The sequence below is a fragment of the Heterocephalus glaber genome, unplaced genomic scaffold (genome assembly GCF_053883595.1).
Source record: "Heterocephalus glaber isolate CG9 unplaced genomic scaffold, H.glaber_assembly_v1.0 deba00001553, whole genome shotgun sequence".
Taxonomy (NCBI): domain Eukaryota; kingdom Metazoa; phylum Chordata; class Mammalia; order Rodentia; family Bathyergidae; genus Heterocephalus; species Heterocephalus glaber.
The window spans coordinates 22,780,433-22,793,888 of record NW_028258344.1 but is presented as its reverse complement, the minus strand read 5'-3'; the positions used below and the strand labels follow the sequence as shown (position 1 = coordinate 22,793,888).

The 13,456-nt window shown below is 29.7% G+C and overlaps 1 protein-coding gene across 2 annotated transcripts in view; it reads right to left on the bottom strand.

Moving 5' to 3' along the window:
* The window catches only part of Zc2hc1a (zinc finger C2HC-type containing 1A), a 49,550-nt gene that overhangs the window by 4,099 nt on the left and 31,995 nt on the right, over positions 1 to 13,456 (bottom strand). Inside the window, exons 6-9 of one of the 2 annotated variants that reach the window (XM_087190512.1) lie at positions 13,290 to 13,389; positions 12,263 to 12,362; positions 6,856 to 6,972; positions 3,511 to 3,618 (exon numbers count right to left, since the gene is read on the bottom strand). In XM_087190512.1, the coding sequence (XP_087046638.1) occupies positions 3,511 to 3,618; positions 6,856 to 6,972; positions 12,263 to 12,362; positions 13,290 to 13,389 (425 nt within the window). The remainder of the gene's footprint in view (positions 1 to 3,510; positions 3,619 to 6,855; positions 6,973 to 12,262; positions 12,363 to 13,289; positions 13,390 to 13,456) is intronic. The other variant, XM_004842024.4, reaches the window with a different exon arrangement.

The window sequence follows — 13,456 nt, the reverse complement described above, 5'->3', positions numbered from 1 at the left end:
AGTATATCTTACTCTCCCCCAATTTTAGCAGCAGTACAGAGAGGTTGGAGAATTACTAGTCTTTTGTATTGAGAGTAAGTTTATATCATCAGTATATTCCCTTTAAACCACAAAGAAAATACTAGCAAATTAGAGGACATAATATTGGTCAAAGAAGAATATCAAGGGAAAATAAGCCAACTTTATTATTAGTGAAATATACAAGTTATTTCAAAATATAAAAGATCACTCAAATACTGAAGTACGTACATTTAACGAAATCAACACATACAGTGGTACCTCAGTTCATGAACTTAATTATTTCCACCATTCTGGTATCAATGTTAGTACACACTTATCACAATATCAAAAGTTCAACTTAACTAGGTATTGCTAAATTTCTCCAGGAAAGGTATTAAAGAAAGTTATTAACATTTTAGAACAAAGTACACATAAATCTCATTACCATGTTTGTTAGCATATTTATACTCCAAGGGTAGCATCTGAGGTTTCTCAGTGACCGTTTTCTAACACAATATGTACTGTTTACAGAGATTTTTAATTTCTGCTTAGCCATATATGAATGAAATGGTAACTCTGCATATTTAATATATATTTTTCTGATTGTTTATGAGGCCAAACATCATTTCATGTTTCTTTGGTATTTATATTTTTTTCTATGGTGAAATGCCTGCCCCTCAACCCCATCAAAACCCAGAGCTGTTATATGGGCTCATTTTTAAATTTTTATTTACAGAAATTCACTTATACTGGGCAGTAATTTTTTGCCTTATGTATATAGTAAATATCCTCTTAAAATCTGTCATGCTATTTTACTTTATTCATGGAGTTTTTTGTAGCACTACTTTTTCATTTTAATATGATCAAATATATCAAACTTTTGCTGTACAGTTAATGCTTTCAAAATTAGTCTCAAGACTTGCTGAGATGATAATGAGAGTTATCTACATTTTCTTCTAAAATATTAACAGCTTTCATTTCCGTATTTAGGACTTTAATTTATTTGTAACTGGTAGGATTTTTTCAGTGATCAAACACAGCGCACTGCACATGCTAAGCAAACATTCTATCAGTGAGCTACATGCCCAGCTCCACTCTTTAATGCCTGATATGAAGGAATTATAAAGTTTTCAATGTATGCACACCTATTTGTCCCAGCATGTCCCACTTCTGAAATCTACACTGCTTCCTCTGAAATGTAACAGAGTCATTTAAGGAAATGCAGTCTTTTTCTATCACTCCACTATGATCATTTGTTTGTTTGTCTACCCTTGAATCAGTATAAAATGATCCTAATTACTATAACTTCATACACTATTCACACATTATACTTTTTAACACATCCTGTCTAATATCAGGCCTCTGTTCTTCTCACACATTTTGAAATCAATTTGTCAAGATTTGTGAATTTTGTTTCAAAATTGCACTGTATTTATATATTAATTAGGGGAAAATATAGATAGCCTAGCTGGACAGATTTACAATATTAAAGTTTATAAAAAAGATAAACATTTTTATTTACATTTTCTTTATTGTCTGTGAAGCTTAAAAATTTTTCTCCATCAAAATGAAGGCTCTTGCTTAGCTTTTAAACTGATTCCTTTGTAACTTAAATATGTGTGAGTTCATGTAAGGGAAATTTCTAAAAAGTGTATTTTCTGTTTGTTGCTGAGGCAGAGTATACTAACTTTCAATATATTGATCTCATATTCAGAAAATTTAATAAGACTTCATTATTACTCAATAATTTGCCTTTTGGGGGTATTTACTATATAATTGTATTTTCTGTAAATAACAATTTTGTATATATTTCCTTCATGTTTAGGTGTTTTTAGTGGAAGGGTTTCAAGGATATATGGTCGCTCATTTTTGCAGGACATTTCTTCATCTGTTCTAATTATAGAATGCTGAGGGAAGTCAAATAAGCAAGGCTCTGGGCTCTTCATTACGTATCAGTTGTTAAAAGACAAACAAATTAAAAAAACTTATTTGTTAATGTGATTTTGCTCGTGCCTGTTGTTACTTCTTTTGTCTTTCACTCATTGCTTTGGAGAGATAAGACAAGATGTTATTTAAACATCTGACTGTATATGTACATATATACTTATTAAGTTTTCCATTTTCATAAGAAAATATTAATCCTTCACTCAGCCTTCATTCAAAATAACATGGGTCCACATATATACAACACAGTAAACCGTACTTTAGACCTCTAAGAAAAATATGCTCATTTATATTTAATATGTAGCAAATCCTTAGTAGCGACAAACAGTATTTATTACAATCTAGATGGAAAGATAGCAACTTATCTAATCCTCTATGTTCTCATCTTGTTACCTAGCATCATTCTTAAAGCTTTTTATATGGCAGAGGCATAGATGTCACTCTCCAAACCAAAGAAATCAAAATCTCTGGAAAAGCTCTGAACGTGTTCCATTTTAGAAAGTTCCAGAAATGATTCTCATGGGCAACTAAGGTTGAGACTGTTTTAGATTATTGAAAAACTATCCCTGGATAAAATTAGAATAATGGATATCTGAATATGTTACTTATAACAAAAACAGAACATAGCACACACAACATCACTGTTTTTTGCTGTATCATAAAATGTTATTGACCTACATTGAAGAAACCCTCAGAAAACAACCTATGAAATTCATTTCCACGTTTGCAGTACGGATGCTAACAAGTTATCTACCATGTCACCTGGTATTTTCCTTATGAGAATCCATGGAAGCACTTTTAAGGTCTTAGAACTAACTAGTTTTTCAGAGAAACTGATTTGTTTCTATTTTTTAGACATTCTGAATAATCTTCTCCTGTGGTTCTGGCAGTGAAAAAATTTAAATCATAATTTGTGGCCCAGGGCTAAACTATATACATGGTCTCATGACACATATTTTATAGGCTAACTTTACTACCATTGTATCTTTTAACTCTAAACTTTGTTTTCTTCCAATTCTTCTGCCATTAAAAAAATAGTGTATCTCACTACACTTCATGGATTTATGTGCCTTACCTTAAAACTTTCTGGAACAAGGTAGCATATTTATAAATATAAGCATCTATAATTCAGATGAATTATAAATTTAAAAGCAGTGAATGTCATAATTACATATCATGATGGATTAGAAAACGTATCACCTCAAGGGATAGGTTTAAATATTTTAAAAATGCTGAAAATTATAATGGCAGTGATTCAGAGGATTGATCATCTCACTTTTAGAGGTAAAAATGCCCATGTTACATTTAAACTTAGGTATAAATATTCATATAAATTTAGTATAACTAAAACTGTCTTTGAGCATTTGCAATATTTATAACTACATAGTAGAAGAAATATTTAGAGTAACTTAAAATCCTATTAAATTATAGAATGAGAATCAGATTATCTATAGTTTTTTACCCAATTTTTGTATATGAGACTCAGAAAACTACACATATTCAGCATTAGTTATTAGGATAGTATAGCTAGCATAGCATAGCATAGCATAGCATAGCATAGGATACCTAGCTATGTAGCTCTCAGTATGTGTTTTTCTTTTGCTTATAAATACACCTGCCGCAGAATTTCTTGCCAAACTGGGTGGTGTGGAATTTCGAGGTTTGATGTTAGTTCTAGAAGAGAGAAAAAAATGACATGATGAAAAAATATTGAATATAAGCATTGACTTTTTTAAATTACCTGTTTGGATGATTAAGAGGCAAGAGAGCTTCAAAAGATTAAATTTCAAGTAATTATTTAAAGTCTGAAAACAAGTAGTAGTTAATACTATGGATAAAGTATTTTGGCTTAACCAACACAATCCTATTATATGAAAATCAATTAAGATATTTACATATGTTTTACATGAAACTTATAAATAATCATTATGAAAGGCTTCAAAGTTAAAAGTCTAAATATATAGCTCCTTTAAAAACCATATTTATTCTATCAAATGTCTATGAATAACTTTTGAGTAATATATTTAAGTTCTTTTTATTGTCCTAAGTACATGAGACATAGTTAAACAGTTAACTAGTTTAAAGGATAATATTCAATTTATGAAAGCTCTTTGAAAAAGTAATTAGATGAATTAATACCATTTCCCCTTTAAATATTTAATTTCATCAATTGCATAGCTATCTGGTATCTGGTTGGATCATCAATGAATTCCATTCTAAAACTTTAGGAATCATAGAAAATTAGATGATGATATAATGCTAAAAGATAGGCCTTGACATTCATATAAATACATCTAGATTCAAATCCTCACTGCTATTAACTAGCTCTATGATAGTTGTCCACCTGAGTCTGAGTTCTCTCATTGATAAAATGATCACTTTATCTTACCAAAAAGTTATGAAATAAATTTACATTAACATTTAGCATTGCTACAGCTAGTACTATTAGTACTGTTACTACTACTAGGATTACTACAAGTTAATATTTCATAATAGTTTACTGTATACCAAATACATTTCTATTGTCTTGCATATGTAAACTTATTTAATTCTATTTATTTTATGAAACATGTAAGTATTAATAATTCCATTTAACAGTTGAGGCAAATGAGATGAAACTTACCCAAACTAACACAGATAGTATGTTGCAAAGGCAGGGTTCAGATGTTTTTTAGAGCATCAGTTCCCTCCCTTTCTTTAAAGAGTTAGTCAGTCTTTTCATTTCACATGTAAACAACATTGCATCACATAAATAGGTAGAATACTTTTTTAAAAACTCCTTTAAATTAGAAGTTCTTAAGTTTTGGCTCAAATTCCTCTTACTCTACTTACATGGTAAAGACAGGCTCTCATAAAATTTTAAATAACTATTTCTAATATACTTGTAAATAACTATTTTTCAAACATACACTACATGCCAAATATGAACGCAGGTACTACATGTACATTATTTGTCTCACAAATCAGGAGATAATATTTCTTTTTCAAAATTAAAGACTCCTTTTCTGTCCTTGTTTCTCTCTCTCTCTTTTTTTTTTTTTTTTTTTTGAGACAGGGTCTTGCTGTGCTTCCCAGCAAGGTCTCAAAGTGTTTCTCCCAACTGGGCCTTCTCAGTAGCTAGAACTACAGGAGCACACTTCTATGCCCAGTTAGAAGAAGCTCAAGTTCAGAGATACTATTTAAATTGACAAGTTACCATGTGACAGATTAGTACTTAAACTTGAATTTCTGTGGCCTATACTATAAATCTCACACTCATCACGTGATGCTAACATTCACAAAATGGATGCTTTGAGTAGTTACTTCAACAAGCAAAGAATCACTTTGCAATGTGGATCAGATGTCTGGCCTTCTTCAAATGGTCATTCCATGTCTGTTTCCGAAGTTTATTCTACTCTGCTTTACTATAGCCCATCTAGGGATGCTCCAGAACTACTGTAGAGTTTTCTAGGAATTCAATACTTTTGAAAAACATCGTCAACAAATACATTCAAAAAGGAAGAAAATGTTTTCTTTTAGGTCCTAGAGGAAAGCTTGTTAAAAATACTATCACCTTCATATACTACTATGTGCTAAAGAAATACATATGACACAAACACACCCATTAATATATGTATATAATCTCACCATATCAATAATTTAAAGTTGTTTGAAATATTTACATTTAGAGGAAAATTTAACAGATTATCAATAAGTTATGATATTAAATACCTATCAATTATTTTAGTAGTATCTTCTAAGAAACAGAATGTAATTATTTTGATCAATATTTAAACCATGTTCCCCTAGTTTCATACAAACATTTTTCTTCCTAATCAGAGTATGCAAAGGGTTATCCTTATTCTGTATCTATAATTTGCTTGCTGCAACTGAGACAAATAATAAAGCATGGTTTAATAGTGGAAGTAATATTTTATCTTACTGCTAGTCAGTTTCTCTTTGATATCTGCTTAGGAGGGTAGAGACAGTAGTACTACTATACAGACAAATGTTTCAAGACACAAAAATCTGCCTTCTAGGATTTATTACTTAATAAAAAAATAACCCATACCTGCCGCTAATATCTTAAAGACTTTCTCCATTTTTATTATTATATAATTTCATATATAAATAAGCAGAATGTTGTAGTACAGTGTTTTAAAATTACTGTTTTATATATTTTTCAACATTAATAAATTAATATATTAAGCTCTTATTTCATCATTTAATGAGGGTGAGACTTGGAATTGAAACCCAAATTAGTAAATCTTGTAGATTCATGCTGCAGAGTTTCAAAAATGACTGTAATTACCACACTCATCCCCAGTCAGCAATGGCAGAACCCAGAAGGTCTAGCAGTGTCATACCCCTTTTCTTGTTTTAGGTTGAATTTATACCCACTGAACAAAAAGGCTAATCGCTTGATTGGAAGTTTTCTATGATTTTTTTCTGGCTGTAATAATTCATTATCTTCCCCACTCATAGAAAATTTAGTAATATTAAATATTATACATAATTTCCCCATATTCTTCTTTGTAAAATTATTACTTTTACAAACAAAAAAGCAGACGTAAAACAACTGTGGATAGTGACTGCTATTAAATTCTCTAAAAATTAGTACTTAATGGAATAAAATATATGATCTAAAAACAGTGGTTCTTAGGGGCCGGGGTTTTAGCTCTGTGGTTCCACCGCCTACCTTCGATCTCTGGTACCAAAAAAAAAAAACCAAAAAAAACCCACAGTGGTTCTTAGAAACATTAAACAATTAATAAAAATGTTTTAAGATTTAAAAAGACATTTAGTAATTTCCAGCTTAAAACTATCAAGCTAAAACTATTTTTTAAGTATAAAGTAAAACAGCTTTCCATAATATAAAGCCTTAATATAATGGACAAAAAAGGTTAGCCAAACTGAACTGCAAATACTTACCTGTAAATGGGTAATAACTCACATCTTTTGAAGGAACTGTCTGATTTTGTATCACTGTCATATAACCTTTGCACATGTCTTCCAGTTCGAAGTGGAGGGCCTAACTTGTCCATCATTAAAATATATAAAGGTGTACCCATAAGGAGATTGCTACTGTTCGTTTCTTAATATACAGATTTTTTTAAAGAAAAAGATAATTCTGTTTCATAAGAAATCCATCCCATCTCTTAATTATCTGACTGCAAGGTGAGAACGATGTCAAAAAGAATTCTCCAGAGAATTCATACAATGTTCATTATTAGATTCTTGACTATGCAGGCCACCTTGCCAGTTTTGATATACATCCAAACAAATACTGAACTCATACACAGCAGGGAAATGGAATCAGTCAGAAAAGCCAACAATGGTTTAAAAAGGAAAACATGAACTGCAAGTTATTATTCACAAGTAACCTAACTTTTTCTCTTCCCTAAATTGATAGTATTTTCTCTATTATTTTATTGTATAATTTCCCTTGCCTTTTATAATTACAAATATAAAATAAGAAGTGAATAATATTTATATCTTAATCATACTTGACTTTCTAAAAATGGAATTTATTTCTGAAATGTGCAAAAAACCCCAAAAAAACTAGGGATGGCAATTCTAAAATTCATTTGTAAAATGTTAAATAACTACCCAATGCGAAAATTTTTAACTCAAAAGTATTTGATATCTCCACCTAGAGGATAACAGGACAAACTGCAGGTTTGCATAATAAAGAATGTTTTTACATAAACCAAAGAACTGAATTACATATCCCATTACCAACCAATAACTATTCATAGCCTGGACAAAGAAAATTTAATTACGTAATTAGAAAAATTATCTTAAATGACTATAACAATGCTTAATTTTAAAAGTGCATTCTTTTTAAATTTTTAAAAATTTTATTAGCACATGTTTGCAGAAAGGATTATATTCATCATGGGAAGCTGGCATGAGTACATAATATACACCTTAATTCTTTTTCATCCTCTTCTCTTTCCTTCCAAGGAATCCACTCATTTTTTTTATTCATTCACAAACTTAATCATTTTTTTCATTCATTTAGTAAACTTGAGGATCTACTACGGTATGTGTCAAACACTGCTAATTTCTGGGGACACTGGCAAATTAGACAAACATGATACTTGTTCATATGGAGCTTACCATCTAAAAATAATATGCTCAGTTTTCTAGACTAGAAAGGCCTCAGTGGAGGAACACATTATGGTCATTTGTATGATTTTAAGTGGCCTATGTATAGCATGTATTTCAATGCAAAAGCATAAGGAGTGGTATCAGAGATTGAAGTTTTAAAAAATTTTTTAATTAAATGCTTATTAAGCATAATTTCTAAGACATCTGAGATTAAAATTTGTTTTTAATTTGTGAAAGATGTGGAATTTTAATCATTAAATAACTACCAAAGCATTATTATCCAAACAGCAGTTATTTTCAAAAGGAAATCTGTGGTTTGTGCATGAGGAATAAAAGATCCTTCTTTCTCAGAAAAAGTTAGTAAAATTAAAATTTAGAAAATTTCAGCCTAGCATGCACAAGGCCCTAGGTTCAATCTATAGCACCACAATAGAAAGAAAAAAGATTAGAAAAGTTTAAACTACATTTTAAACACATATTCTTTTAATATGGTCAGAAGTACTTAAATCCCACATGTGAATTTATAAAGTTCAATTTGAGAAAGGAAATGTGTACAATCTATTACAAATCTAAAGATAGTTATTTCAAAGAAAAAGTACATATATTAGAGCTGTCAATATTTTCAGACCCTGAAAACCTAGATAAGATTCCAATGATGATTTATTTTGTACCACATACTTGTGCTAACAAACTCAACTCAAAGTATATATAAGTATACACACACACTTTTTAAATGTTTACTAAATGATTCTTGGGCTAAAAATGACTTAAATTTATTTGCTATAATCTGCTAATGTTAGGCTATGTGCTGAAATAAAAATTTATAAATTGCAATGACGAAGATTGTATATAATACTTTTTCAGGCTTCCAAAAAATTCATAACTGAATGACCATTTCAACAAATGTTTTGCAATCATATTAATCTCTTCCTAATTTGGAATAAACTTTAACCTAAGAAAGGTCCTCATTTACTTTTAACACCAAGAATCAATTCATTTAAGAACTAAGTCACTCACTATGGTTCACCAAGTATATCGTAAGATTGTAGCAAGCACAATAGATTGAGATATAATAAAAAGATGATTTCTGAATTCATACTGGTGAAAATTTTTACCACATGACATTTTATATATCTCTGTGGACCTCTGTAGTTACAATGGTCTGAGGCACTCAAATCTTTGAAATGTATTTTGTTCATAAAAATCAAAATAATGCCCCGTGTATACATGATTTACGCCATCAAAAGATTAGCTTATAAAAAAAGCATGTTTCTACTAATATAAAAAACACATTTCTTACTTTTTTAATATAGTGATGAGAAATCAAATTAAGTTTGTAATTAAAAATGTATCTCATACGTATTTCCTGTCTCGAATTTTACCTCATTTATTACAGTCAATCTCTGAAGTAATCTTACGTTTTTTCATAACTGAATAGAAGTAAATCTGAAAGATATTGTAGATACTGAAAATTATTGAAACACACAGTGAAAATGGTAGTTATACATAAAGAAAACATAGTTCTCAAGTCTCAATTGTGTAAACTGTGACACAACTGAAGTGTGGCAATATTTATTTAAAAGCTTAGGGTTTCATCACACTTCTAAAATTCCCGAGGATAAAACCAAAGTATCATTTTAAAATAAGGAAGCATTTTCCATCAGGGTGTGTTTTGCCTTAAAAAAATCTTTTTATAAACATTTTGGCCCATATTATATACATCAGGCTTTAAATATTCAGCCACTGAAATGAAGTCAATTATTCCTATCAGCAGATACTCAATGTCTTGAACATTATAGTTAGCCAGATGTCTTAATTGCATCTTCACTCAACCTTGAATTAATTGTCTAAATGAGAAATACAGTTCCCATACAAACTCCAAGTAATTTTATTTCCTCCAGGACCATGCTATGATGTGTCAACAGGTGTACAGATGAGGGATTTAATTTATTAATGCATTTTTTTCACTTATCCACTTTTATTGTATGCCTATATGTCAAACATTCTGTTAAACTTTGTAGTTGCATCTGTAATACTACCATCTCTATCATCATAAAGTTTACAACCTAGCAGGGGAAATAAATACATCATTACCTCAACAATTCTAAAAAAGGAATACATAAACAGTTGTGAATTGCTCTAATTTAATATAGTAATATAGAAATTTCTAGTGACTACAGAAAACATACTGGCCAGAAGCAAGCACTATCAGTCTCCAATAATTGAAAACCCTCCTTTAATACAAAACGTTCTTACGAACAATCAGAATTTGAACAGATATGAGTCAATTTAATATGATGTGAGACAACCAAATATCTAGTCTACAACTCATAAAAGTATTGTGCTCAAAATCTCTGATTCTTAGTCAAAACATTTTTCCTTGGATGTAACATAAATGTTGGTCAGATTTTCTTAGATCAGGGATTCAGAATCTGAGGATCTAAGAATTCTTAGATCCTCAGATTCAGTCCCCTTGTCAGAGACCGAACAGTCACACAATACTGTCACAGAAAAACAGAGAGATAAACTCAGTCATACACTTATTTAGTGGCACAGGAGAATGTAGAATCCTAGTTTTTCTAACTCAAAAATCAGGGTCCCTTTTTTCTGTAAGTCAGCTTCATATGTACTACCTGAGAACAGTCTGTCAGTACAACTTAATATCACCAACTGATAAAATCACCAGTATTAAATGATTAACAGAATCAATAACAGAAGTATTAAAAATATTGTTTTTAATTCATAGCCAACTATAAGGAAAGCATAAACCATTCTGCAAATACCATAACCTAACACAGAAGGCAATTGTTTTTGGAATGGTAAAAAGGTTTTTACAAAGTTAACTGCTTCATCTATACTTAATCAGTACAGAAGAAAAATATTAGATCAGTTTCTTACCAATGGAAGACAGTCTCTTATTTTTCAGCTACCTGTTGTACTGTCAATCTGTGTCTTTTTACAAATAGCATGTCTCTTCTTTTTGAAAAATACACAATAAGAAAAAACATTTACCTCATTGGGACTTGTTGATTTTTTCCTACAATGTTAATTACATTAAACTCTTTTTAGAACTTGAATTTTTTTATGTGTTCTAAATTGGAAAGCAAAAGGTAGTTAATCTTACTTGATAAATACCCTTGTATATATTTCTAAGATGAAAAACAAAGTAAACATGAACCAGAGATAAATTATACTTCAAAATAATGTACACTGTATTTTCTTAATCACCTACATCAGTTTATGTAAAGATAAAAACATAATCCCTAATTTAAACTGTCCTGCGGCAATCCCTTAATTCTCTAATTTATTAAAGTAGAAAGAAAAGTGAGTTTATAAAATCAGGTAGCTTTATATTAAAATCTCCAGTGTTACCAACAAATTTTCCCACATATAAATGGATTATTAAGTTTAATTATTTCATTAAAAGCCATCTATATAACAGTATAGAAAGATAAAAAGCATAAAAAGTATTAAATAAAAGGAAAATAATCACCCACTATTAATATTACGGCATATTTTACTGGCCCTTTTTGTTTACCTAAATTTATAGTTTTCATTATACTACATCATAGTGTACATGGAATATTGTATCTTACACGTCTCTTATTATAGCAGAATCATCTCATTAAAGACTATTTATATTTTCTTTGTTGTAAAATATATTGTAGATATTCATAATTTACTATTCAATCAAAGCTAGACATTTAGGTGATTCACTTTAAATATCATAATAAAAACATGTAAGAGTGCAATGTTTCAAGTCAAATAGATCCCAATTGTGCCTTGCTTCTCTTAGCAGCTAATGTGGCTTTGAACAAATTATTCTACTTCTCTGACTCTACTATTCTATGGTTCTGCAGTGGTTTTAATAAAAAATATGTAAAATATCTAGTGCTAGCTTGGTACACAATGCTCAATAAATTATAGCTATTAGAAAAACTTCTATATTTTATATTATTTTTTTAGATTCCAGAAGTAAAATTATTCAATCAAAAACATGAATTATTTTAAGGCACATTCATTCCACCAGATTATTTACTAAAATGACTGCATTAATTTAGATTTTCAAGAATAGTGAGTGTGCTTTTGACCAACAATATGTTAAAAAACAAATGAACTTAGAAAGAAAATTAAGCTTAATGAAAAGGCCAGTTACCTCAAACAAATTTAAATGTTAGTATCATTTAAATATATACCACTAGTAAATTATTCCATGGAGACCTACCCTGCTTGAGGAGCTGCTACCACTTTATGAGAGGGAGATAAGGTCTGAAGTTTGTTCCCCAAAGAGCTATTAACTGAAGACACTTTTCCTGAAGGCACACCTTATAATAAAAGAGGAAACAGCTTTAAGAATACTCTGAAAAACAGAATTCACATGAAAAATAGAGCATCTAAAAAGGAAAACAATTCTTTAGTAATGTTCTTTATGGATATAAATAGTTATAAAATAAAAACTTGTATTTCTAAGGAAAAATGGTATTTCTAAAGAACAATATATTTTAATGTCTATTTCATTTTATTTATTTATTTAATTTAAAAAAATTTTTTTTTTTTTTCAAGAACTGGGGATCAAAATTAGGACCTTGTGCTTGCCAGGCAGGCACTGGCACCACTGAGCTAAACCTCCGGCCCCTTTAATGTCTATTTTATAATTTATGCACAAGTGAAGGCACACTTTAATGGTCAATGACTTCTTCAAACCATTAAATATTTATCTGGAAGAACTGTCAAGTTCTACCAAGATACATCATGTACAGGTACAGACACCCAATGATAAACGTAAACTAAAATGTATCAGTAAAAGAACTTAAGAGAAAAAAAGAACTGTTGAGTTCAGATATAAAAAAGTCAATGCAGAAATGAAGGAAAAATATTGTGGTTAAAGAAAAGACCTTGTACAAGCACCCAATGATAAATGTGAACTTATTGTATACCTAAAATGTACCAATAAAAGAATTTAAGCAAAAAAAAAAAAAAAAAAAAGAAAAGGAAAAGGAAAAGGAAAAGACCTTGGTCAACTATTCTGAGTAAATGATAAATCAACATAAACATAAGGGTAGGCATTTAAGCAAAAAAAAAAAAAAAAAAGCAATAAAATATCTAAAGTAAAGCTTTTGATACTTATTTCACTTTTACTCAGAAATAATTCCTAATCTACATTTCTTTTTAAATATATTTAAATAATCCACAAGAGACTGCTGTCTTTATTACTGATACTTTTTAAAAAGTTATTTTATGGATCTTATTACCTACAACAGTTTTGCTAGTGCCAGTTGGTTGTGGTAATCGTGAAGATCCTGACGATGTGGTTCCAGGAGAGTTTGACTTTTTAAGTGCAGGTGGTTTATACTAAAATAATGAAAATAAAATATTTTATCAATGTCATTTATGATTATAAATTGTAAACTAATGATTC